This window comes from Erinaceus europaeus, chromosome 4 (genome assembly GCF_950295315.1).
Source record: "Erinaceus europaeus chromosome 4, mEriEur2.1, whole genome shotgun sequence".
In the NCBI taxonomy this organism is placed as follows: Eukaryota; Metazoa; Chordata; class Mammalia; order Eulipotyphla; family Erinaceidae; genus Erinaceus; species Erinaceus europaeus.
In genome coordinates this window covers 57,363,272-57,391,073 of record NC_080165.1, presented here as the reverse complement: position 1 = coordinate 57,391,073, position 27,802 = coordinate 57,363,272, and the positions used below count along the sequence as shown (strand labels likewise).

General features: G+C 50.0%; 1 protein-coding gene across 3 annotated transcripts in view; it reads left to right on the top strand.

Annotated features, from left to right (window-relative positions):
• Positions 1–27,802, top strand: part of GRM4 (glutamate metabotropic receptor 4) — a 131,381-nt gene that overhangs the window by 37,224 nt on the left and 66,355 nt on the right. For all 3 annotated transcript variants that reach the window (XM_060189626.1, XM_060189628.1, XM_007527445.3), the window contains exon 3: positions 26,798–27,014. In XM_060189626.1, the coding sequence (XP_060045609.1) occupies positions 26,798–27,014 (217 nt within the window). The remainder of the gene's footprint in view (positions 1–26,797; positions 27,015–27,802) is intronic.

Below are 27,802 nucleotides of genomic sequence, written 5' to 3'. Positions count from 1 at the left end.
GAGCTGGGGGCCTGTGGGTTCACTTTTTCTCTGCTTAGAACTAGAGTCCTGGACATGCAGCTCAAGGATTCCAATCCTGTATAGTGGCTGAGGGGGTGGGTGAACAGCAGAGCAGGCAGGCAGGAGGGTGATGACCTCACCTGTACCATTTGCTGTGAACAGGTGGGATGCATGGCAGGAGGGGTCTGGCAAACAGGCAGAGCCTGGGGGAGTCCTAGAGTGGCCCTGCATTCGCAACCTGCCTCACCCACCTGGTGTCTCCAGCCCCTCCCTGTGGCCCTTGCCACTCTCTAAACTCCAACCCCCCTAGTGTGCTGGCCTGTGTTTCCGATGTTCCCTTATCCCCTGGAGAATGTTCTGGCCTTCTTTTCTGTCCTTTACATTAAGAAGTTGAAATATGACTTATACAAGCTGGTGCACACACATCTTAGGTGAATTGTTTGGTGAAGGTTTATAGATGCATGTGCCTGTTATGAGCACTAAGATGCAGAACACTTTTGGTGCTCTGGAACATTCCCTGTAGTCCCTCCTAGTTAGTGTCATTCCCTCCACCAAGGCCTGGCTTCTGACAGCATACATCAGTTTTGTCTGGTTTTGAGCTTTCTGTGCACAGAATCACATGGGAAGACCTTTGTTCTGGCTCCTCTCATGCACATGGTGGTTGGGTATTTAGTTAAGGGGATACTTCATGGTGAGAATGCATTCTGAAAAGTGTCTCCTTAGACATTTTTGTCATTGTGTGAGTGTCACAGAGTGCAATTACACAAACCAGGTGGTATAGTGGTATAGTCTACTGTACACTTGGGCTGTGTAGAGGAGTCACAGTTATAGGTATTGTGTGTCATTCACTAAACTGTTATTGTGCATAACTGTATTGATCATTTGTTCTTTTTCATTGCTCTATAGTGTTTCAGCGTGTGACTGCTTGTATAAGTCAGCATCTATCACATATTTTGCTGCTGCTGAATCCAATGTTTGGTTATGTAACAACACTCTTAGATATTTTAGTGGCCATAAGTGCTCATTTCATATATGTTCATGTAGATTTGTCAGCTCACAGGCAACATGAGTGTTTAGCTAGAGGATACATTTCCACCCAAAGGATAATGCCTCTCTCTCTCTCTCTCTCCCTCTCCCTCTCCCCCCTCCATATATATATATATATATTTGCTTTGGAAATTCCACCTGAGCTTCCAGGATCTTCTTGAATGCCATCTTTCCTGTCATCCTGGTCAATAACACTAGTCACTTGGGTGTCAGTTCTACAAGGCTGGGTTATGTCTCTCTTCTTTACTGCTCTGTCTCCAGGGCTCAGAACACAGTTAGTGCTTAAGAAAATGAATGTGCTTGGTACTGTGGCAGGAGTAGTACATATGAAATGTCCAGTGTAAGTCACCTGCTACAAAGTCAGTATTTCAAGGCCCTTTCCCCCAGTAGGGCTAGTTTCTGTTTTTTTGTTTTATTTGTTTTGTTTTAACTAGGGCTTCATTCTTGAATGATTGCACTGTGCCTGGTGGAGTCTTTTTTATTATTATTATTTTTTTAGTTAGCAGTGTGTGTGTGTGTGTGTGTGTGTGTGTGAGAGAGAGAGAGAGAGAGAGAGAGAGGGGAGAGAGAGAGAATCAGAGCATTACTGTGGCATATATGATCTCTATCCATTTTATTGTATAGAGACAGAGAGAAAGCAAGAGGAAAGATGGATATAGAGAAGGAGAGAGAGAGAGAGACCTTCAGCACTACCTCACTGCTCATGAAGCTTTCCCCCTGCAGGTAGGGTCTGGGGACTTGAATCCAGGTCCTTGTGTACTATAATGTGTGCACTCAACTGAGTGTGCTACCACCTAGCCCTGATCTCTTGGGCCACTCTCTCTTTTGGTTAGAGAATGAGAGACAAATAGGGAGAGAAGGAGACAGGAGAGATGCCACTGCTTGGGAAGCTTCCTCTGCAAGGTGCTCCCATGTGGTGGCAGAGGGTTCAAAGCCTTTTCCTTGAGTTTGGCAAAGTGTATGCTGTACTGGGTGAGTCACCCCCCGCCCCCCTTGGGATCTTTGCTCTAGGAGAGGAAACTGAGGCTTGCCCAGAAAGCAGCAGAGTCTGCTCTGCCTGTCATCCCTGGAGCTATGCTCATTCCATAGTTCTAGGCAGCATGTGTTTGGAATGGCTTGCTCTTTTTCAGTTGCCCACTTTGATTTCACTCGGCCTCACATTCTACTCCGGGGGGTTGTTGAATTAAGCCTTGTGGGTGACCTAGTTAGCTTGTGACCCAGCCAGCTCCTGAAGGATCTATCATCTTGTTCTTCCTCCTGAGTCTGTGTCCCAGAATCAGGAAAGTGCAGGTTGAGGTGGTGTGGGAAGGCCCAGGAACCCACCATTAAAGCCCTCTTCTGGTGGGACCAGCATTTATAGCACTCCTTCCTTTCTTTCTTCTTTTCTTCCTTCCTTCTGTTTTCCTTCCCTTCCCTTCCCTTCCCTTCCCTTCCCTTCCCTTCCCTTCCCTTCCCTTCCCTTCCCTTCCCTTCCCTTCCCTTCCCTTCCCTTCCCTTCCCTTCCCTTCTCTTTCCATGTCTCCATTCATTGTGACCATCCTGGGAAGTCATAGCCTGGCCATTATCATTTGCATTTTTCCAGGTGAAAAACAAGGAACCCAGGGAGTTGGTGTAATGCCTAGAGTTCACCATGGGTCCCAAAGAAGAGCTGGGCTGGGAGCTGTGCATTCCTGTCTCTCAGCCATGTGCTGTCACAGTGTTTTAGGCAGGGCTGTGAAGGGAGGATTGGAGTGGGACTCACAACACAGCAAGGCTTGTCCCAGCCCCCTTTGGGCAGCTGGAAATGTTCTATTAGGTCATTGACTCACTAAATGTCTTTATTTTATTTTATTTTATTTTATTTTATTTTATTTTATTTTATTTCCCTAAAAGGCTTGCCAGGTCTTGGGGTGCAGCCCCTTGGGTTGAAGCTCCCCACAGAGAAGCCAGGGCTGAGAACCCACTGCCCATGGCACTGAAGCACAGCTGTGTCTTATGAGGCTGAGGAGTGGAGCAGTTGGCCTTGGGGGTGCTGAGGGCTTCCTGGGAGGGGCTATCTTGCAAATTTTGGTGGGAGCTGGACATGTGGCAGGGCAGACGGTGTGGGTGCCTTGATATTTTAATTGAAGCCTGAAGACATAGTTGCTCTCTCCACTGTGCTAACAATGTATGGAATAAATAATTCAGCAGTGGCTGTGTTGTGCCTGCTGTCCTCACCCATGGGGGTGGCCACACATGTGCTCGACGTGCAAACTGCTGGGCTGCTCAGGGGCTGCTTTTGTGGGCTAGTGGCTGAGCAGGAGGCAGTGCAGTGCTGTTTTAATAAGACCCCCATCACCTCTCAACCCCAGTGAATTGTTTTCCCCCTGGACACCCCGTGAGGGGAGGTTAGCAGAGTGTAGGGCAGGCTGCTCTCGTGTGAGGCTATTAAGTGGCACTTAAAGGCTCGTTTGTCCTTAGATCATCCTGAATTGGCAACACGATGAAGGAAAGACCCCTCTTAATGGGCACTCCACTGGCTGGGTTTGAACCAGTTCCATTTGATTCAGCCAATATTTATGGAGCTCTCAGTTTGTGCAAGGTACCTGAACAGGTGGTGTGGAGGGGAGAGACTGCCAGAGTGAATCAATCTTCTGGTTGGGGAGGTGTGACACATATGTGATATATCACAGCTTAAGGTGGGATGTGGAAGGGCTGTAGTGGGAGTGGGGGTGAGGGTCTACAGGGCACAGAGGAGGGAGATACTTATCTGACAGGGCATGAATGGGGTGGCTGCCTGAAGGGGGCAGCCGGTGTCTTGTAGGTAGGTAGAGAAGGTGGGGCTCTAAGTGGGAAGGGCAGGGGCTAGTTGTGTGACTTCAGGTATGTGTGTCTTATATGGGTGCCACTAGCTGGTGACATGTGGGAGGGCCAGGTAGCAGATTAGTACAGAGGACATCTGGGTAGAGTGGGGTAGGGAGCAGAAGTTAGGCCAAGGATGTGGGCTTGTTCCTGCAGGATGATGCCCTAGTTGGACTTGGAAATTAGAAATATTTCTTTTTGTTCCCTCTTTTGTTGCCCTTGTTGCTTTTTTTTAAAAAAAAATATATATATTCGTTTTCCCTTTTGTTGCCCTTGTTGTTTTTTAGTGTTGTTGTAGTTATTATTGATGTCGTTGTTGGATAGGACAGAGAGAAATGGAGAGAGGAGGGGAAGACAGAGAGGGGCAGAGAAAGATAGACACCTGCAGACCTGCTTCACCACTTATGAAGCGACTCCCCTGCAGGTGGGGAGCTGGGGGCTCGAACCAGGATCTTTACACCGGTCCTTGCGCTTTGCACCACGTGAGCTTAACCCGCTGCACTACCGCCCGACTTCCAGCTCTTGTTGCTTTTTTTTATTGTTGTAGTTATTATTGCTGGTGTTATTGATGTTGTCGTTGTTGGATAGGACAGAGAGAAATGAAGAGAGGAGGGGAAGACAGACAGGAGGAGAGAAAGATAGACATCTGCAAACTTGCTTCACTGCCTGTGAAGCGACTCCCCTGCAGGTGGGGAGCCCGGCACTCGAACCGGGATCTTTATGCTGGTCCTTGGACTTCGTGCCATGTGTGCTTAACCTGCTGCGCTACTGCCCGACTCCCACTAGAAATATTTCTTTGGGGACCAGGTGGCGGTGTGTGCATCTAGTAGAGCACAGCACCATGTTTAAGGGCCTGGGTTTAAGTCCTAAGTCCCCACCTACAGAAGGAAAGCTTTATAAAAGCTGAAGCACTGCCAAAGTTGCTTTTCTTTCTTTCTCCTCCCTTTTTTCCTCTGTCTCTATCAGAAAAAAAAAAAAAGATATGGCCACCAGGAGCCATGCGGTCATCATGGAGGCTCCAAGCTCCATCTCTAACCGCGGTGGCAACAAAGGAAACATGTTCCTTTGGGAGTGGGAGGTCCCAGTGGACAGTGAACTGCTGATCACTGATGCTTTTGTGGGGAGTGAGATGTGATCACATTGGTTTGAAGAGGTGTGAACCTGTTCTCCTGCAACATACACTCTGAGGCAAAACAATGTTATCTCAGTAATTAAATAAAATGTAAAAAAGGGACATCACTTTTGAGGTAGGATGGAGGGTTGATTGTAGGTTGAGGCCTGAGGCTGAGGAAGTGATCAAGAGACTGATGGGGGGCCAGGTGGTGGTGTACCTGGTTGAGCACATATGTTACAATGTGCAAAGATCCGGGTTCATGCCCCTGTCCCCCATCTGTAGTGGGGGAAGCTTCACAAGTAGTGCTATAGGTGTCTCTATGTTTCTCACCCTCTCTATCTCCCGCTACCTTCTCAATTTCTCTATTCAATAAATAATAACACATAAATAAAATATATAAAAAAGAGACTTAAAAAAAGAGACTGATGGAATGGTTCTAACTGGAAGTGATGGTACAATGTGATTCATCTAGCCTTCCTTCATTCACTCGTCAGTCACATAGGTAGTTATATGTTGGGGTCAGTTAGGAAAACAGCAGTGAAAAAAATCACATACAGGCTTTGCCCATTTGGAGCAGACCCCACTGGGGTGAGGCCAAGAGACATAATAATTCAAGCGATGACAGGTACTATGGAGGAACACTGCACTGTAGAGGTTTGAGGATAATGGAAGAGGAAAAGGACCCTTTTCAACAAAGCTCTCAGGGAAGACATATTTGGACACAGATTTGGGGAGCCAGGTGACTAGATAGTGTTTTGGGAAGACAAGCAATGCAAAGGCCCTGAGGCAGAAACACTTTGGCCCAACTCAGGAACAGCTGGAGTCTGTTCTGAGGAGGCGATAGAGCAGCATGACTCCTGGGACCTAGCACTGAGTCTGGTGTTTCACTTCGGCTGCAATAGGCAGCCCTTGCAGGGTTTTAAGCCGAGAGTGTCAGGATCAAATCTGTAGTTTGATAGGTCCTTTCTGGCTGCTCTGTAAAGACTGAAGCCTAACACTGTTAGAGGCTGGGGGTGAGGACATGAAGCTGACTATTTGTAATTATTCTTCCCCACCTCCCTCCCTCTTCTCTAGTCTTTGCCCCCTCCTTTTCTTCTCCTCTTCTCCTCTGTCTTCCCCCCTGCATCCCTCCCCTCAGAAAACAGTCTGCCTCAGCCCTCTTCCACAGAAAGCTCCAGAGGAGGTCTCTGGGGGTCCTGGTAATTCTGCAGAGTCCTATTTTTCTGTACCCTTCCCCTACACTTTGGCCAACTAGGACTGGGGACCCCAGCCACTGCTATGTAGGCTTAGCCTAGGTCTCTTCCTCCAAGTCTCAGTGTTCCTCACCTATGACTGAGTTTCCTGGCAGATGGACGGCTCCCTCATTGAGCTGGTGTGCTGTGTAAGCAAGACAGTGTATGTGGAGGCAGGGGCAGGGGTTATCTACTGCAGCCAAGGGTGGTCTAGTGGTGGTGATTCCAGGGCTACTTATGAGAAAGACACCACTAGATAACCTTGTTTTGTGAGGATGTCATAGAATCTATGGCTGGGGAAATGGCTCAGCTGGTAGCGCATCAGATTTGCATGTCTGAGGTTCCTGGTTTGACCCCTGGCACATTTATGGAAAAATTCAGCTCTCAGATTTTTCAGATCCCCAGTGTTACAACTGGAATGTAGCCAAGAACGAGACTGAAGCTGCATGGAGGGCAGGGAATTACATTTATTTCTTGTCAGTGGGTTCCAACCTTCTGCCTCAGTAACCAGCTTTTATCCTTTTCAAACTGGGTGTGGCACAAGCCAGACAGAATCAAAGGGTGAGATCGGATTGGCTACAAACAGAGTCTGCCAAGGTTTCCACTCAGGGCACTGGAATGAAGAAGTGAGAGCCCACCACTTCCGGGGGTTTTCTCTCCTTTCCCCTTCATTCTTTGCCTGTGGATTTTTCATTTCAGCACCATAAGTACTGGAGTGATGCTCTGGCTTCTCTCTTTCTGTTCCTTGTGAATCTTTTACATATGTACTAAATAAAATAAACCTTTAAAAAAAAAAGAGGCTTATTAGCCACCCCTAGAATAGCCTGCTTCATGCCAAGGGAAACGGTTTGGCTGACTGGGGTGGCTAGTAGAGGCGACCTAACCTCTGAAACTTGTTCTGAGACATGGCTGTGTTAACTGTCAAAGCTTGTGCTTTCTGGCAGGGTGGTTGAAGCTGGACCCCTAGGGGGTCTGGTGCCTTCTGAAAGCAGCCCTGGCTAAAACATTAATGGAGTCAAAAGTTGCAGGAGAGGGAAATTTGGTGAGGCAGATGCCAGATGTCTGGCTGTGGAAGCAGGGGTGCCAAGCACATGTAAGACTGGGGCAACTGAGCCCCCCTCACAGGGAGCCCTTCCTCTGCAGCCCTGGCCTGGGGCCTTCCATCCCTGCCCCACTGAGCTTAGGCTTAGAAGGTGCTGCAGCCAGAATTGTGGGTGTTGCTCCCCCCTCCCCCGACTTCCACTCCCTTCTCTGGCCCACAGAGAAACTGTTGAGTCCCACCCACAGGAGATAATACACACCAGATAGGCCCCATGAGATCCTCCCTAGGGGGGCTGAGCACCTGCCCTTCCTATTTCTGGCAGAGAATTGACAGTCAAACCCAAACCAGGAGTGTGTTAACTGTGGGACTCTATCAGAGGAGACCCCTCTGATGGGCCTGCGGGACCCGCTGGTCTGCTTATAGAGTTGTAAGCATGAGACACCACCTCCCCGGAGTGGGGAGAGGATGGGAAGGAAGGGCTTGTGTAATTTAATTCTGTGTTTTATCGCTCGCTGGATAAATAGCCTTCATTAAGATGGAAGGTAGGGGGACGGACAGGGAGAAGTTTGATTAATTTTGAACTGATTTCTCGTTTGTTAATTTTCTCCCAGTTCAGCAGGATTATTAAAACAAATTACACACATGGTGCTCTCCTCTCTGGGCTAGGGGAGGCTGGTCTCCTGGGGAATGATCCTTCCCTCACTCCTCCCTTTCCACTGCCATTATTTACTTACAACTTGGGGTGAAGGATTAGACTCCCTACCATGGGGCCTCTGGAAGGGCTCTAGTTTCTTGTTGGGGGTCTTCAGGTCCCTGTAGCCTCATGGAAGATCTGGGTAATCAAAAATTGGAGGGGACAATGGCGGGGTGCTGATTAGGACATGCTCTGCCTAGTAGTCTGATCACCTGGGTGGACTGTTCCTGGGGCCTGGGGCAGGTTTTCCCACTATAGCTGCCCCCTCCCCATGGCATCCAAGGGAGCATGGCATCCAAGGGAGCATGGCAGGCAGGTAAGTATGCTGGTGGTTGGCACATGCTTCTGGGCTGCTTCAGGTTGGTGCCCAGTCCTTCAGCCCTCTGCCTGTCTGTGGTGGCTGGTCCCTCAGTCCTCTGCCTGCCTGCTGTCCATTCTGGCCTGTTCCTTGCCCACCATCTCTCGCCCACCTTGAGCTCTGCCCCTGCCAGGCTGGTTCTCCTGCTGATTGCTTCCAGCCCTGCAGAGAACTGCCCCCTGCTGGGCATTAATGGGGGCTAGCTGGTTGGCACATTCCTGTTCACTGTAGGCATCTAAGATTCCTGCTGCTTGATGGACAGCTGGGCAGGGCGATGAGATTTGGGGGGATTATAAACATTTTTTTGGTGCCTCCTCTAGTTCTGACTGTACCAGAATTCATATATGTGAGTGTGTCACTGTGGACTGTTGGTAGTGTGTGCAGGGGGTGGGGGGCAGCACCTCCTGAGCACACCTTTGTGAGTTTGTGTTCTTGAACCTGGTGGGTGTCTCAGGTACTCCATGTTTGAAAGTGTGTGTGAACTTGAATGTGTGTGGTGTGGGTGTGCTTTGTGTATGAGCCTTTTTGGGATGTCTCTGTGACCCACGTGTATAAGGGCCCTGGGCATGGGAGGACTGACTCTGAGACTGGAGGTCCCAGAGTGCTCCCTTTTCCTGTGTCCCCCCCCTTCAGCTGGCACCCTGTGACATGAGCTGAGGTTACCTGGAGTTGTTCCCTGGCCCTGGCAGCTGGAGTGTGGCTGTGACAAACCTGCCTGTGGAGAGAGGCTTCTAATTGTCCATCTTTCACCCCTCACCTGAGAAGACCTTTCTTCAGATGCCCCAGGCCCAGCCTGAGCTGGAGGAAGGGGCTAGAAGAGAGCCACCAGGAAGGGCAGGGGCCCTGTGACCTGAGACAAGACATGACATCATCTTGACCTTTAGAAGGTCAGCTTTCCCCCCACCCTTCTGGTCCCCCCAGTCTTGTGGCTTATGAGCTGCTGGGACTGTGCCCCTATGTCTCACAAGTTTTTTTGGGGTGCCAGTTCTGCCCTGCAAAGCAGAGCTGAGAGACGGAGCCAGATACTTCCTCAAAGAGACATTTTACATAAGGCTAGAGTAAGGGGACAGGGAGAGGGTGGGGTTGAATGCCAGCTTCTTGGTTGGAGATGTGAATGGAGAGACATCTACCACCCTCTGACTGTGTGTGTGGGGGGTGGGGACAGGGAACTTCAGCTCAGCAGAGGCTACAGACTAACCTCAGGCTCCACCCGAGGGACAGTGTGTGAAGTCCTACGTGGTACAGGGGAAGTGTGGATGGTCAGCATAGCACTCGTGCAGGCCTGGGACTGCCTTTCCAGGAAGTGATGTGCCCTGACTCATGGTTTTTTTTTTTTTTTTAATTTTTTATTTAAGAAAGGATTAATGAACAAAAACATAAGGTAGGAGGGGTACAACTCCACACAATTCCCACCACCCAATCCCCATAACCCACCCCCTCCCATGATAGCTTTCCCATTCTCTAGCCCTCTGGGAGCATGGACCCAGGGTTGTTGAGGGTTGCAGAAGGTAGAAGGTCTGGCTTCTGTAATTGCTTCCCCTGACTCATGTTTTAAGTGGTGGTCCAGGGTCTTGACTCTGCTGGTAGAGCCCATTCCTTGCGAGTGTGTGGAACCCACTTTGATTCCTGGCACTGTGTGTGATGGAATAGAGCTCTGACCCCTCTCTTTCCCTCTCTCTCATAAATGAATAAGCAGTGGGCTGGGTAAGTGGGGTTGGGTAGGTGCACCTAGGTAAGTGCACACATTACCATGCACAAGGACCCAGGTTCGAGTCTCTGCTCCCCACCTACACAGGAGAAGTTTCATGAGTGGTGAAGCAAGTACTGCAGGTGTATTTCTGTCTCTCTCTGTCTCCCCAACCACTATCAGTTTCTCTCTGTCCTGTCAAATGAAATAGAACAAAATAAAATAAGGAAGAAAAAAAGGCCACTGGAAGTGGTAGATTTATTCTCCCAGTCTCCACCTGAAGCTTCATGAATGGGGAAGCAGTGCTACAGATGTCCCCCTCTCTCCTTCTCATCTTCTTTTCTCTCTGTCTCTATCCAAAAATAAACAAAATATCACAAATATAAAAGAATAAGCAAACCCTTAAGTGATGGTCCTGCTCAGGTGTGCCCCTGCTGTCCACACTGCTCCTGTGTGAGGGAGACCAGCTTGGGTTCTGGGCCAGGGATGTAGGGCTGGTGTGAGTGTTGTGGGATCATGTGAATCCAGATGGTTAGTATCTACCTTGATCCCAGCAGCCATTTTTTTTTCTTTTTGCTGATAGAGACAAGGGAATTGAGAGGGAAGGGGAGATAGGGAGAGAGAGAGAGACACTTGCAGCACTGTATCACTGCTTATGTAGATTTCCCCCTGCAGATAGGGACTGAGCACTTGAACCCTGACCCTTCCACATGATAACATGTGTGCTCTACCAGGTATGCCATCTCTGAGCCACCTAGCTGCCCCTTGACACATTTCTGGGGAGGACTCAAGAAATTGATACACATGACATGCTGAATAGCACCTGGCACATAGTAAGTGCTCAGTAAATACGGCTACTATTATGGGTGGTTATGACTTTGATGAGAATTCAAGGGTGCAGAAAGGAAGAAGATCTTCTTCAAGGTCCCAGGCTCTTTCCATGGTGGTTCATAGCATTGCAGAGGTAGAAGTGGCCTTATCTACTTGCTTTGAGCTCACCCTGCCTGCTGTCTGTACCTTCCTTCTGAACTGGTTTTGGCTCTCCTTCCCCACCCAGGGTTTTGCTTCCGCCTCCTGCCAAAGCCCCAGAGCTCCCCCAGGACTTCCCCCTGCCAGCCTGCCTCTGGCTGGGACCGTGATATAAATTACACAGAGCAATGGTGATGTGACTTTTATCGGCTCATGTGTTCAATAATGTTAATACATCCCATTATATCATATCATATTAATACTGAGCCATATATTAGACACAGTGCAGCACATTAACTTGACTTGGGAGAACACTGGGCAGACACCGTGGTTAATTTTCTGGCAGCCTGGCCACGCCTCTGTCACTGGTGGCCAGTGTGCAGGAGGCGCTCAGCAGGACAGGGTGGATGATAATTACCTGCCCCAAGGTGCCCTGCTCTGAAAGCCCCCTTCTTCCCTTTGCTGCCCCAGCTTCTCACCATCTCTGGGTGGATGGGTGGGTTGTGTGGAAGAGGCTTTTGGACATCACTCTCTGGTTGTAGAGGCCTCTCCTTCTGCCCTTACCTAGGGAGTCCAGTGGGGCCGGGGCCAGTAGACTGACCCCACTGGACAGATGTGGAAACGGAGACTCAGAGGTGACAGGGTATGCTCAGGATGTGGTGGGCAAAGGGCAGGAGCTGGGGATGGCAGAGGAGAACATGGAGAAGAATGTGAGTGAGGGACATGAGTCAGACAGACCTGGGTTCAAATCCTGCTTTACCACTTGCTGTGCAATAAAGAGGTTAATTTTATTATTTCATAAGATTTGGCTTTTTCTTTTTTAATTTATTTTTACTGATCACTGCTCAGCTTTGACTTATGGCTGTGCTGGATTGAACATGGAACCTTGGAACCTCAGGTATGAGAGTCATTTTGCTGTCTCCCTGGCCCTATTTTTCTTTTTTCATAGGAGATAGATAGGTAGGCAGATACATGCCACAGCAAGAGTTTGCTACCCACAGCACAGGGATTGAATGGGGAGCCTCAGGCATGCAAAGCCAATGCTCTATCAGCCAAGCTACTTTCCTGATGGTATGCTGTACGATTTTGTTTTTATGTTTTTTAGGCCTTGGTGTTCTTACCTGAAAAAGGAAGGTAATGAACAGTGTTCCTCTTGTGGGGTTATCATGGGTTAAATGAGGCTATCCTTGTGAATTGGCTGGCATGGTGGAGGTGCTCATTGAACAAGAACTTCTTGTCCTGTTGTGATGGTTACCTCTGGGCAGCCTCCCTGCCTGCTGCCCGCTCACTACTCCCACTGCCCCCAGCCTGGTTGGGCTTGGCCAATTATGGGGTCCTATAATGCTCTCTTGGGGAGTGACACAGCCACACTGGGTGGTCCCGAGCATCCTTGTCTCTTGAGTATTTGGACATGATCTAGTGCCCAGTGCTGCCAGCTTTCTGGGCCAAAGGAGAAGCCCAGTTTCACCATCCAGTGGACCTGGCTGTGACTCCTGGTCCCTGCAGTGACCCCAATTTGGTCTTCAGTTTTCAGAGCTGCAAGTTCTCAGAGGGGAGTGGGAGCACCCTTCCCCAGGGCTGTGATGAGGAGTAACAGAAGGTGACCCTGAATGGCTAACATCACAGCTGGCAAATGCAGGAAAGATACAGCAATGGCTCCTAGCTTCCTGGATGACTGCACCCCTCTGTCCAAGTCTTTTTAAAATTTTAACATTATTTAATTATTATTTATTTATTTACTGGATAGAAACAGGGAAATTGAGAGGTAAAGGAAATATAGGGAGAGAACAAGAAAGAGAGGCACTTGCAGCCCTGTTTCACTGCTTGTGAAGCTTCCCCCTGCAGGTGTGGGCTGGGGGTTTAAACCCTGGATCTTTGTGCATGGTAACGAATGTACTCCACCAGGTGTGCCACCACCCTACCAGGTGTGCCCCCATGAGCCCTTAGTAGCTGTTCTTCCAAGTGAGCCTTGTAGTGAGGTGGCAGAACCCTGATTTTCACCGCTGTACCCCCCTGACAGGTGTAAGGAGAATGAAGTCAACTGGTATCGTGGCCTGTTTGCTGCCTCTGGGAATGAGCAAGAGTTTTGGGCCCTTTTGGACAAGGGGGTGCGGGGGTTCTCCCTGGCCTGGGCCTCTCCTCTTCAGGCCTCTGGGCTCCTCTGTCACCTGACCTCCCTCTCACCCCCAACCCGTATCACTCTTGACAAGGTTATGGAGTAAGCATGTAAAACCTGCAAAAGTGAGTGTAATTTATTGATCTACATTTGGCTCATGAAACAGGACAAGTGCTGATTTGAGGATCTTGTTTGTTCTCGCCCTTGTGTTGCTGGCTCCCCCACCCACTCCCTGTGCTCTTATCTGCCATAATTCCTCGGAGTCTGCATCAGAGCTGCCTCCTTTGTCAGCCTCTCCACTCTGCACTCTCTATTCTTCTCCAGCTTCCGTGCCTTATCTGCCCCCCTTTTTTTCCTGGGCTCCTAAGAAAACATATAATGTTTAAAAGGGTGAGACAAGGGAGTGAATAAAGTGCTTTCTGGGGAAATATTTGTTCAAAGGCCTGTTGCCTGCATCTGTCTGGTTCTCTCCCAGAAAACATAATTCAAAGCAGGTCTGGAAATTAATCCAAGTGTCTGCTTGTGTTCCTGATAAGAGACTGGGCGGGCCTCTGGAGAGGGGGGTATGGAGCTGGGTGTAGGGTCGCTCCCTAAAGGTTGCCTTCTGGGGCATATCTGTGACATTAGGGGGACAGGGTGCATGCAGTGGGCCCCAGGCGGTGAGGGATACCTGGGCCCAGTTTCTTGTCCTCAGCGGTTGTATGGAGGGAATGAAGTGGCTCCTTTGTTCACTGAGCACCGGCTTTGTGCCAAAATATTCTGTCTGAGGACAGTAGGGGAGGGTAAAATAAAAGTCTCTGGATTTATGAGGCTGATACCTTAGAGGGTGGGTAATAAGTGAAATAAGTAGGTAAGCATAGAGCATGTTAGCAAGTGCTCAGTGTCCTGGGGGAAATCAAAACAGGGCTGGTGGAGTTATGTGTTGGAGGGATGTGGGGTAGTGTTAAGATTGGGTTGTCAGCAAAGACTTCTTGAGAATGTGACACAGGACCATTCTTAAAGGGGAGGCATGTTAGGGAGTGAGCTGCATGCATGTCTGGGAGAAGAACCTTCAGGCAGAGAGGACAACCAGTGCAAAGGCCCTGAGGCAGCATGTGCCTGGCATGTGCAAGGCAGAGCAGGGAGACTACTGTGGATGGAGCCACAACAGCTAGGCCAGCGTGAGGGTGACTGGACATCAGGCTAGAGGTAATGCATTATGGAAATGCTTTGTTAAAATACCAAGCACTGTTGATAATTTTGATAGGCTGGTCCAAGTCAAGATGGAAAGAATATTTTATTAGCACCCAGCAGGTGCTGGCATGTGGATTTTGCAGGAAGAGGGGAGGCCACCTGTTATCTTTTCTGCCTCTTGTCCACTTTCAAAGCTCTAGTCCTGGCTGCAGGATGGCATGACCTTTGCTCAAGTCCCTTGCTCAGTATGGCACCAGCAGGAACAAGAGGCCCTGTGTGACTGGGGCCCTGAGGTGGGGTGGGATACAGGAGTGGGCGAGGAGCCCTGGCCTGGCCAGTGAGTATAGGTGGCAGTGGATGTGTCCACATGTCCTGGCTGTGCTGGGAGCTTCAGGGAGAGAGGTCAGGGGTCTGTGAGCTCCCTTGGCAGCCTGGGGTGGGGGTTCATGATCCTAATTAAAAGCTTGGCTTCAAAATCCTTGATGATGGAATTTCTAATTAAATCAATTTCATCTCATCTGGGAGACAGTGGTTTCCATACGATAGGCATGAAATTAATAATTATGTTTAGAAATTAACTGTTGCTCAAAGCCGAGTCATTTACACAGCCCTCCAGGGCCTCAGCCCCCCACCCCTGCCCTCTCCTTTGTATTGGAGACAGAAGGGCCACTTCAGACCAAGGTGTGACAACCAGGAGTGGAGTAGGGCTGACCATGGAGAAGGCGCAGAGCTGGTTGTCCCTGCTGCAGCACCAGGACCCTGACCTTGGAGAAATGAGTGACTGCCTTGTCACTGGAGGCTGCACCTTGAGAGAGAGAAAGAGAGAGAGAAAGAGAGAGAGAGAGAGAGAGAGAGAGAGAGAGAAAGAGAGAGAATGGGGCACATACGCTGGTGTCTGTGGAAGCCACGTGTGTCAGGGATGGCTGACAGCCCACATCACAGTTAGTATCGTGGGGTCTGGAACTCACTGCTCTGGGTCTATATCCTGCTTTAGCCACTGGCTGTGTGATGTTGGGAAAGCTATTTATTTATTTTTTTAAATCATCTTTATTTATTTGTTGGATAGAGACAGTCAGAAATTGAGAAAGGAGGGGGTCGGGTGGTGGCGCAGCGGGTTAAGTGCATGTGGCGCAAAGCGCAAGGACCGGTGTAAGGATCCCAGTTCCAGCCCCCGGCTCCCCACCTGCAGGGGAGTCGCTTCACAGGCAGTGAAGCAGGTCTGCAGGTGTCTGTCTTTCTCTCCCCCTCTCTGTCTTCTGCTCCTCTCGATTTCTCTCTGCCCTATCCAACAACGAACAACATCAACAATGGCAATAATAATGACCACAGCGAGGCTATAGCAACAAGGGCAACAAAGGGGGGAAAAATGGCCTCCAGGAGTGGATTCATGGTGCAGGCACTGAGCCCAGCAATAACCCTAGAGGAAAAAAAAAAGAAATTGAGAGAGGAGGGGGAGATTGGGAGAGAAAGAGAGAGACAGAGAGATGCCTGCAGCCTTGCTTCACCACTCACAGGTGGTGGACCTTCAGGAGAGGACCAGGGGCTCAAACTGGGGTCCTTACGAATTGTAACATGTGTGCTCAACCAGGTGTGCCACCACCTGGCCCCAGGAAAAGCTATTTAACCTCTCTTCTCTGGTTTGGAAAAATGGGAGTGGGGATGAAGAAGGCCAGAGTATGTGCTACTGTAAGACTGAAGGTGGTGAAGCATATGAACCCCCTTCAAACAGTTCTTGCACATTATATGCCCTTGCTAGGTGCTGGTGCTAGTGATAATGGGGTCTCTCTCTCTCTCTCTCTGTGTGTGTGTGTGTGTGTGTGTGTGTGTGTGTGAGATTCATTTCAATCACATTCAGCCCAGACAAGCCCATGATGACAGTGGACCTGAGGTGGAGATAAGCAGACTGGAGCCCTCACTTGTGTCTTGTTGCTTAGATTTGGATATACTGAAAACAACAACAACAACAACAAAAACCAAACCTTTAAGGTTTAAAACTCAAACTGAAACACTTGCTACCTCCTTGTCAACATGGGTTGGGATCCAGGCTTGCCTGGGACATTTCTGGCTATGGCAGCACAGGGAACATGCCCTTGAGGACCACACAGGGCTTTGGTCTTAAAATGACAGTCTCCTGCCCTCAGCTCCCTGGCCAGAACATGTCATGTAGTTCTGGTCAGTCATACAGGATGCAGGGCTGGGATTTTATCACATGCCGGGAAGACAGGGCCCAGCAGACGTCTGGCTGGTGTCTCTAAGGCCAGAAACCAGTGCCAGTTACCTGCATATTCATTTAGCATCAACTTCTCTGACTAGCATGCCAGTTCCATGAAGGTGGGAGGGTCTCCTGTGCTTGCCCAGAGCCAGTGCGTGAGTGGCAGGTAGTAGTAGCTGCTAAGTAAAACATCACTGAGTGAGCAAGATTTCAGTTTATGGTTGAAGCCATGGAGGTTTTTTTTTGGGGTGGGGGGCAGAGGGAAGGGAGAGTTTGTTTTTGCTGTGTCACCACACCTAAGAGGGCAGGCAGCTCTGCTAGCTCCTTCAGGGCACTGTGTCTCTGGGAGGGGATGAGGATTGTCGGGTAAGGAGATGCTGCCTCTGAAAAGCTGGCTTTTTTTTCACAACCCTGCCTGCTTTCATGTACCTTGCTGGACTTTCATCTGTGAGAAAGCCAGCTGATGCCAGGGGGCCTGCCTCCAGTAGCCTGGTCATAAGGGCGAGGGGTGGATGGCCAGCCAGGTGTGTCTGGCCCTCAGGGTGAGAGGCCTATGGTGGGGCTGCTGCAGGCCTGTGCTCTGTCTGGTCCTGGCCTGGGCTGGACAGGCGGTGGTGCTGCAGGAGCCTGGTTTGTGTCTATGGCTTCCGGCCTGGCTTGTGGCTGAAACAACAGGACAGAGTCAGGCCTGGGGTGTGGTAGATAGGAAAAGCTCCTTCTGAACTGACATTTTCTGCCTCACATACTCACAGGATTTTCCTCGCAAACACTTGCTTTCCTCCTGGACAGATGCAGTCTTTGCTGTTGTTGTGACTGCTTTATAGGACAGGAAGCTGGGGCCTGAGGTTGCACAGCAGACCTGCTGAGAACTCTACTGTGCCAGCCAAGAGGCAAGAGCAGGAAGGTGTGTGTGTGTGTGTGTGTGTGTGTGTGTGTGTGTGTGTGTGTGTAAACGTGTGTGTGTGTGCTTTTGAACACCCAGGCTCAAGGGAAGAGGGTTGGGGTTTCTGTCAGATGGTTCTAGAGTGTCCAAAGTGATAGCTCCCGGCATCTGGCTGCTTGGGTTAGGGTGCCCCAGAGGTCAGAGTGGGACTTCCCCCTCTTTCCACCTCTGGCTGGGTTGAGGAGCCCCCACTCCCAGGGGCTTCCATTAAACTGGAAGCCAGTGACCCTGAGTCTGCATGGCAGGTGTCTTGGGCACCACCTGTATGTTCTCTGGAGTCCCCATGCCTGTGTGGGTGTGGGGGACAGCTTCAGGGCAGGATTTGACCAGAAACATACCTATGGGTACACTGACACACATGCAAGCATGAGTATAAACATGTATATGTACACATACACACACACACACACACACACTCACACATGACCCCTTGAACTAACTCTGTGCTCTGCTTAAAATCTACTCCCTCAGACTCTCCCCTTTGTCTCTGTGGGGTCTTGTCTGCAATGTCACCTTGTCAGAGGTGTTCCCCTGCCCCCTTACAACCTCCTGCTCCCCTTTTGTTGCTGACACATGCTCTGTGGCTGTTACCCCTTTCCTAGCCTGTCCCATTTCCACTGGAGCCCTAGGAGGGCTGAGAGTCCTCCTGTGTCCTCAGCACTCAGACACATGCCTGACAGAAGTACTGAAGGGATGCATGCATGCATGAATGAATGAGCTTCTGCACGTGTGCTCCAGCACGAGTGTGTGGGCACTCTTAGACAAATGCACTTGGCATTTAGCTTCCTTGTTACTCAAGCCTGGAAGCAGCTTTTGTCTTTCCCCACGTGGCATGGGTCTTCTTGTTACTCCAGAAAGGAGAGAAAGAGAGAGATATGGAGAGAGAGTTTCTTTCTTTTTTTTTAAATATTTATTCATTCCCTTTTGTTGTCCTTGTTTTATTGTTGTAGTTATTATTGATGTCATTGTTGTTGGATAGGACAGAGAGAAATGGCGAGAGGAGGGGAAGACAGAGAGGGGGAGAGAAAGATAAACACCTGCAGACCTGCTTCACCGCCTGTGAAGTGACTACCCTGCAGGTGGGGAGCCGGGGGCTCGAACTGGGATCCTTACGCTGGTCCTTGCACTTTGCGCCACATGTGCTTAACCCGCTGCACTACCGCCCAACTCCTGAGAGTTTATTTCTGTGCCCACTCTTCCAATCACTCACTTCTGTGAGCATGAGGTAGCTGCAGAGACAGTGTTTGGCAATTGGGGTGTCCTGCTCCTCTCTCCTAGGGTACCCCCAGGATGCAGTGGACATCAGATAGTGTTTGGGGGTGGAGTGAGTCCGATTTTCCTCTGTGTAGTACAAAGAGGGTGCCTTAGACTGCCAATGAATTGATGAAGAGACCAAGCATCTTAGCAACCTAGAGGATGGGCCTGGTACCTAGGGAATGCCCAGCTTGGGGCTGGGAGAGGTCTTTGAGTTTCTCTGGAGAATGAAGTCTCTGGGAGTGCTGCCTGGAGGAGGTGATCTTTGAACCAAACCTTGATGCTTAGCTAATATTTGAATATGGGGGTAGGGTGTATGTGTGTATGGGGGAAGCTGAAGGACCATGGGCAGAGGAAGACAGGCAGAGAGGAAGCAGACAGGCAGAAGGACCTGGAGTAGGACACTTGTTGGCCAGGTGCTGCCAGTATCTGGGTTCTTGCTGAGTCTTATCTCTTGACTAGAGGTTGCAGCACCTCCAGAGCCCTGCAGGTGTTGGCTCACAGTAGGTCCTCAGTCATGCTGGGTGTCAGTAGGTGGGAGGGATGGGAGGCAGGGAGGAGGAGAAGCTGTGGCTGGGCTGCCTGCCTCCTTCCCTCCTTCTCACTGTTAGGAGGGAGGAACTCTGAGGAGAATGTTAATCAAGTGTCCCCTCCTGTCCTTTGAGAGAGCACTGCTGAGGAGACAGCCTAGTCCAGCTCAGCCTGCGTGAGTCACCCTGCCCTGGCAGCCCCAGGGTGCTCCCCATTTCTCCAGCATCCTCTCCTGTCTGGGTGGGAGAGACTTGGAAAGCCTGTTCCCAGGGGCAGCACCCCCCATATCCCTACAAGATGATGCAATCAAGACACAGAGTAGAGAGCCTAAAAGGCAGAAAGGAGTCAGAGAGGGCTGGGGATAGCCTAGTGGTTCTGCCCTAGCCTAGTGGTTCTGCCCTAGCCTAGTGGTTCTGCCCTAGCCTAACTGACTTTCCTATCTTTCTTTCTCTCCCTCCCTCCCTTCCTTCCTTCCTTTCACTCTCTGTTTTCTTTTCACATTTGCCATTTTCCTTTGGCTAACATATTTATTAGTTACTACCCAATGTTTTTTACTCTTCATTTATATAAATTATTATATAAGCTCTCTAGAATGATTTCTATTTTAATGTGATTTTCTTTTTTTTTAATTTATGGGATTAATGGTTTACACTTGATAATAAAACATAGTGGTTGGTATATGTGTAACGTTTCTCAATTTTCCATTAAACACTCTACTCCCCCCCACACACACCTAGGTCCTCCACCACCATCCTGTTTCTGTATCTCTCATCTCTCTCTCATCTCTCTCTCTCTCTCTCTCTCTTTCTCTCTCTGTCTCTCTCTCGCTTTCTTTGGTCTTTACCAGAGTACTGCTCAGCTCTGGCTTATGGTGGTGCTGGGTTTTGAACCTAGGTCATTGGAGCTTCAGGCATGAAAGTCTTTTTATAACCACTGTGCTACCTCCCCTACACCTTAGATTTTCATGCCTGAGACCCCAAGGTCCCAGGCTCCATTCTTGGTCCCACCATAAGCCAGAGCTGAGCAGTGCTCTGGTCTCTCATATAAGATAAGATAAAATAAATATTTTAAAAAAATGAGTCAGAGAACTTCCAAATGTGAAGGCACAGATAATAACTTAGAGCACTTTTCAAGAAGTCCCACAAGTCACCTCAACTTTAGGTTAGGGATTGGAAGGAATCACCTGTGTTTTGCAGCTGAGAAAACCAAGGCCTGGAGAGGTGAGGGAATGACAGAGCCAGCTTCCCCAGCCTGTGGGTGGTGTAATCTGAACCGGAGCAGTTTAGTTCCCAAATAGAGCTCTGCTTTAGACCAGCCTCCTGGGAAGCTCAGGAGCCTGGGAGGGAGGGAGGGCAGACAGGGTGGTGGTGGTGGGGGGGGGATGCTGGGTCATCTGTCTGCAGGGTCCTTTGCAGAAGGCTCAGCCCTCTCCCCCCATGTTGGATGTCTGTTCTAGGTTCTCTGGAATCGGTGGTTGCAGAATTGGGGCCCCTCCTGGACTCTGCAGTCTGGGCTGGGCTCTCTTGCAGACTAATGTGCATACCCCTCAAGAGCCTTGTGTTGGCCCTCCCATCCTTTATGGGTATGCAGAGAGGGGTGTGTGTGTGTGTGTGTGTGTGTGTGTGTGTGTGTGTAGGGTGGTGCCTGGGCCCCAGGTTTGGGCAGAGGCCTGGGAGGACTTCTTCCATTTTTGCTGAATGCCTGGTTAAGAGGGGGGGCCGGGAGGTAGGGTGAGGAAGGGGAGAAGGGCCTCCTGTGAGTGACCCCATCTTCTGATGTTCTGTCTGTCTCCCTGGGCCTCCCTCTCTCCTTCCCTTTCGCTGTGTTCCAGCCCTGTGTTAGGAGCAAAAGCCAGAAATGGGAGACAATCTTCCTCTAATTAGGAGAGTGGATTCCTGGTGTGTGATTAGCACTCCTAGCTGAGGACAGAACAGAGAGAGATGCTGGCAAACAAACAAACTGGGGGCTAGAGAGGTGGGAGGTGTCCTCACTCCACACATCTCTCTCTCTCCCTCTCCCCACACTTCCAACTCTAAATTCAGGGCACCTCCATAAAGTGGAATGATGCATGGATGACATTTTTGTTCTCTTGTCAATTAAAAACAAACAAACTATAGCTGTTTCCTACTGGTACAAAGCACAGACAAGCCAGCAGGCCTTCACAGACACTGCACAGCCATCTCTGGGCCCATGAGATCTGTCCTTCCCCACACCACTACTTAACCTCTAGATATCTCAGTGCCTCTCTCTAAGACAGTGGGTCTCTGTTATGGGCAGGTTGCCTCCTCTGCCTGGGATATCTGAGATTGTCTAGAGACATTTTTGTTGTACAGCTTGGGGAGGACCGTGCTGTTGGGAACATGGATGCTGCTGAATACCTTGCAAGGCGCAGTGACACAACCCTTCCTTCCTTCCCTTCCCTTCAAAGAACTACTGTACCCCCAAGTGTCAGTGGAGCAGAGAAACCCTGGCCTAAATAGTAGGAAATTTAGAATTCCACCCAACCGAGCATAGTTCTAATAGCTTTATCAGACCTTAAAAATGATTATACTGGGGGCTGGGCAGTAGCACAGAGGGTTGAGCACACATGTCTTGAAGTGCAAGGGTCTGCCTAGGGATCCTGGTTTGAGCCCTGACTCCCCACCTGTGGGGGGGGGGCGTCGTCGCTTCACGGGTGGTGAAGCAGGTCTGCAGGTATCTATCTTTCTCTCCCCCTCACTGTCTTCCCCTCCTCTCTCCATTTCTCTCTGTCCTATCCAACAGCAATGACAACAACGATAATAACAACAACAGGGGTAAGAATAAGGGGAAAAATGGCCCCCAGGAGCACTGGATTCATAGTGCAGGCACTGAGCCCCACCAATAAACCTGGTGGCAAAAAAGAAAAAAAGAAATGGGGAGTCAGGCGGTAGCTCAGCGGGATAAGCGCACGTGGCACGTTATGATTGGGCCCTCCTCAATCGCTATTGAACATGCCATGGCGGGTGCACCGCTATGTTCCATCGCTGGGGAGCCAGAGACGACCTGAACTGCCCCTGCGGCTACAGACTATGACCCACATAGTCAACGACCGCCACCTCTCCAGATTCAAAGGAGGTCTGGAAACTTTACATCAGGCTCAACCTGACGCTGTTGACTGGCTACGGAAGAAGGGCAAACGCTAGAAGAAGCGCACGTGGCGCAAAGCATTAATGGACCGGCTTAAGGATCCCGTTCGAGCCCCGGCTCCCCACCTGTAGGGGAGTCCTTTCACAGGCAGTGAAGCAGGTCTGCAGGTGTCTGTCTTTCTCTCCCCCTCTCTGTCTTCCCCTCCTCTCTCCATTTCTCTCTGTCCTATCCAACAATGACGACATCAATAACAATAACTACAACAATAAAACAAGGGCAACAAAAGGGAATAAACAAATAAAATAAATATTAAAAAAAAGAAAAAAATGATTATACTTTTAGGACTTGAGAGACAACATAATGGTTATGCAAGACGACTTTCATGCCTGGGGTTCTGAAGTTCCAGGTTCAGGCCCCAGCATCACCATAATCCAGAGATGAGCAGTGCTCTGGAAAAAAAAGATAATACTTTTAAGTTAATCATCAGCTATTCAACCCCAGTGTTCATTTTTGGGATGCTGTTTTCATGTTAAAGTCCTCTTAAAAGCAGAGAGTGTAATAGAAATTCTGTAATATAGCTCAAAAGTAACCAGCGAATGAGACCTGAGGCCACATGGAGGGCAGGGAGTTAGGTTTATTTTATGTTAACAGGTTACAGGCCGATTCCTACCAGACCTGCACAAGCTTGTCCCGCAGCAGCCAGCTTTTATCAGTTTCAAACTGGGCGTGGCACAAGCTGATTGGTTAGAAACAAAGTCCATCAAGGTGCTGACAATAAAGGTGAGAGCAGGGTGGCTATTACCAGAGTCTGCCACTTGGGATGCTGGAATGCGGAAGTGGGCACCCATCAGGAACCTATAGATTTTTAATTTCAAGAGGATTGGGCCACTGTTTACACGGGGAGGTTTGTTTTCTAAATAGGTGCTGTATTTGCATCGTTCTACATGAAAACCAGATAAAGGGCAAAAGTTGAAAGGCCCCCTCCCAACCCTGCCCCCAGCTGTCCTCCTGCTCTGTTCACTCCCAGTTGGCTACTTAATTAACCCTTTTGTTTCACAGATACACAGTACATATCTGCCTCTCCCCAGAGAAGCAGGGGCTGATCCAGAGCTCTCTCTGCATGTCTGCATGGTTTGTTTTTTCTTTCTTTCTTTCTTTTTTTTTTTTTTTTAAATATATATATATTTTTTATTTAAGAAAGGATTAATTAACAAAACCATAGGGTAGGAGGGGTACAACTCCACACAATTCCCACCACCCAATCTCCATATCCCACCCCCTCCGCAGTAACTTTCCCATTCTCTATCCCTCTGGGAGCATGGACCCAGGGTCATTGTGGGTTGCAGAAGGTAGAAGGTCTGGCTTCTGTAATTGCTTCCCCGCTGAACATGGGCGTTGACTGGTCGGTCCATACTCCCAGCCTGCCTCTCTCTTTCCCTAGTAGGGTGGGTCTCTGGGGAAGCTGAGCTCCAGGACACATTGGTGGGGTCTTCAGTCCAGGGAAGCCTGGCCGGCATCCTGATGACACCTTTCTTTATTATTATTATTTATTTGTTTTAACCAGAGCACTGTTCAACTCTGGTTTATGGTGGTGCGGGAGATTGAACCTGGGACTTTGGAGCCTCAGGCATGAGAGTCTGTTTGCATAACCATTATGCTATCTACCCCCTGTTTGTTTTTCTTTGATACTACCTCTCTGGGACAAGAGGGAGAAAGAAAGACACAACACTGCTTCACATCCACAGAGCTTTCCCTGGTGCCATGATGTTCCCATGTGGTGCTGGGTTTTGAATCAAGGGCCTCATGCATAGTAAGATGTGCTCCTTGCTAGTTGAGCTAATCTCCTGGTGCCCATTTCTTTTTCACTAATTTTTTTAAAAGTACTTTTATTACCACTAGGGTTATTGGGGCTCAGTGCCAGCACTACAAATATACTGCTCCTGGTGGCCATTTTTTTCTTTCTATTTTATTTGACAGAACAGAGAGAAATTGAGAGGGGAGATAGGGAGGGAGAGAGAAAGATAGACACCTGAAGAGCTGCTTCACCACTTGTGAAAAGTCCTCCTTTTAGGTGGGGAGTGAGGGCTCGAACCCTAGTCCTTATACTTAATCAGGTACGCCACCACCTGGCGCCTTCCACTTTTTTTTTTTTTTTAAATTGGGTTAGGGAGATAGCAAAATGGTTATGCAAAATTACTTTAATATCTGAGGTTCTCAGGTCCCAGATTCAATTGTTAGCACCGCTATAAACTAGAGCTGAGCAGTGGTCTGCAAAAAATAAATCCCCTCCCAAACCAAACCAAACCAAACCAAACCAAACCAAACCAAACCAACCAACCAAAGCAACTAGAAAAGAGAGAGAAACCAGAGTGCCACTCCTCCATTTCATGCCTTGTTGGAGATCAAATCCAGGGTTTCCTGTGTGTAAGACAGGCACTCTGGTCACTGAGCAGCTGCTGGCCCCTGCTGTCACTGCTTTCCTTCCGCCTTTTGGAAATCCCAGAGAGGTACCAGGCTCTGCATAGTATTTCTGCATGTCTCTAGTGTCTGTCACCAATCCCCTCTTGGTTGACATGTAGGTTGTTTGCCAAGTGTTGCTACTCAGATGATGCAGCGTGGATTGTCCTATAGGGATCATAAGGGGCTGGGGAGATAACATAAAGGTTATGCAAATAGACTTTCATGCCTGACGCACGAAAGGTCCTAGGTTCAATTCCCAGCATCACCATAAACCAGAGCTGAGCAGTGTTATGGTTAAAAGCAAACCCAACTGAACTCATACGTTGTCACACACAAGGATCTGGGTTTGAGTTCCTTTTCACCACCTGCAGGGGAGCTGCTACACAAATGTTGAAGCAGGTTTCTTTCTCTCTCTCTCCCTACCTCCCCCACCCCTCTTTCTGTCTTATCTAATAAAAAAAAAAAGACTGCTGGGATTGGTGGATTCATAATGCAGGCACTGAGCCCTAGCCATGGTCCTGGTGGCAATAAAAAAAAAATGAAGGTCACAAGAACTATGTGAGGGGGTTTGGTAGTTGATCCTTAGTGACTCAGAAAATACAAAATTTGGTCATCTATTCCCACACCCCATCTTTGCCTCTGGGCTCTCCCCAGTCTAGGGTCTTCCTGTGGGGGGATTCAGTGAGGGGCCTGCCTCCTCAGGGTTTCTTAGTGACTGAGCTGGACTGTGCCCTGTCCTTAATGGCCATCCTTAACAGAAGGTGGGTCCCTCACTGTCCCAGGGGTAGGCCAGGTGTTGTGTGTGTGTGTGTGTGTGTCTGTGTTTGGGGGGGGGGGTCAATAATCTTCTTGCCCCTAAAACCTTCCTTATTTTTGTTGCCCAAAGACTGAAGCACTGGACATAAGCTTCTTATTTTTTCTTTTTCTTCTTATTTTTTCGTTTTTCTTTTTCCTTTTATTGGGAGGTGTTGTTTTACTACATCATCATTATTATTATTATAATTCCCCCAAGCCTGACTCTTACATGATTCCATAGGGGGCTATACTTTACATTTTTTATCTTAAGTTTTTAATTTTTATTTTTTTATATACCTTACATTTGACATCCACCCACATCAGCACGCCCATCCCTTTACCATGGACAATGAGAGCAGGGCGTTAGGCTCACAGGAGGGGTGTGAGTTGTGACGGAGGGTGGATGGGGTGCACAGATCACTGATCAGCCCTGGAGGAGTCTCCTTCATAAGAAGGCACTGGGCTCAGGCTGGGGAGGAGGGGTGCAGGAGGGCCAGAGAGCCATTTCTGTTTCTTTGGTAATGTTAGCTGTTAGCTATGGAGGAAGGGCTGCCCAGGGTTGGCCCAGGCACAGGAGTTGTGTGTGTGTGTGTAGGGGGGCACAGACAGCACCATGGGGAGACGTGGTTGTGGTGGCAGATTGTGCAGAGGCCTGTGACTGGCCACTGAGAGCCTGTGGGACCTGGTTAGACTCTACTTCTGTTGTGTCCCAGGATATGGAGGAGGGACTTCCTGGAGGCCCCATTTCAACTGGCCTCTTCCTCTATGCCATCACACTTCTCCTCACCCCACCCTCAGTCCAGCTGTCACCCCATGGGAAGATGTCACCAAGCTGGGCTGGGGGCACCTGGTGTCTGTGTGTGATGGCCTGTGGTGCTGTGAGATGTGCTGTTAGGGCTGCCCCAGGAGGCTGGCTGGGAGAGTTTCTGGGGGAGAAGGAGGGCTGGTGGTGACAAGCCAGCCTCCTTCCTGCTGGCAGTGGGGAGGGACGATGGGGCTAGGGAGATCTGGGGGCAGGTGGGGGCCTCAGACCCTGGGATGGGGTCAGGGGCAGGGCTCTCCAATCCTCACCCTCTTGGGGCCTCAGTTTCCTCCTACTCAAGGGTCTTCCCCAGGAAGAGAGGAGGTGCTGCCCTACCTGTGGGGAGAGTGGGGCGGTGTCAAGAATGTGTGACCCAGGGTGGGGGTGGTGTGCAAGGTAGGGGTGCCAGCTGCCCCATCAGCAGTCCCTCTCGCCTCCAGATCCCCCAGATCAGCTACGCCTCCACAGCCCCTGACCTGAGCGACAACAGCCGCTACGACTTCTTCTCCCGCGTGGTACCCTCGGACACGTACCAGGCCCAGGCCATGGTGGACATCGTCCGCGCACTCAAGTGGAACTACGTGTCCACACTGGCCTCAGAAGGCAGCTATGGTGAGAGCGGTGTGGAGGCCTTCATCCAGAAGTCCCGAGAGGACGGTGAGTCTGGAGCCCGCCCGCAGCATCTTGCTGGGAGTGGGGAGACCGTGGCCAGTGGGTCCTTCCTTGAGCTCTGCTTCCACCAGGCTATAGGCCCTGCCCTCTAGGCCTTAGCATCTCCCCTGAGCTCCAGGATCAGCCTGTGGCCTAGCTAGTTGGCTGGCTGATTCCTGGGAGCAGGGGTGGGAGGGTTTAGGGGGGTTGGGGGTTGGGGGGTGGGGGGTTTGGGGGTGGGTGGGGGGTGGGGGCAGGTGTGGCAAGGCAGATGAGAGACTTTCCCTATTCTTGGTGTGAGGCCTTCTCAGGAAGAGAGGAGGGAAAGGTAGTGGGTGGACATAGCCTTGTTTGGGGGGTCTCAGGGAGCTAGGAGCTGAGCAGTCAGCTAGCAGGTCCCTGGGGCGAGGCTAATGTGTGGGCTTGGGGATTTGGACTATGACTGAGCTGTGTGTGGGGGGGTGAGGGCTAGGGGCCGCAGGGAGTCCATCTCCTGTGGGGAGGGGCATTGTGTGGGCCTTAGTGGAGTAGTAGGTGCTCTGTGGGTGGGATTTGAGGAACAGTAGGAAAGTGATTTGCTCCCTCTGAGGACTCCCCCAGACATTCCCTTTCCCCCATTCAACTCTCTGGATCCCCTTAATTGCTGTCCTCAGAAACTCTGGTGATTAAGCTTTTAGTTATCAGCGAGTGCACAGGCTAGCAGATGAGGGCCAGCATCTCAGCATAGCCTCAGCCTGGCCCTCTGATGACCATGCTGGAGGAGGCAGCCTGCTTGGGCTGTGTTGGGGGGCAGC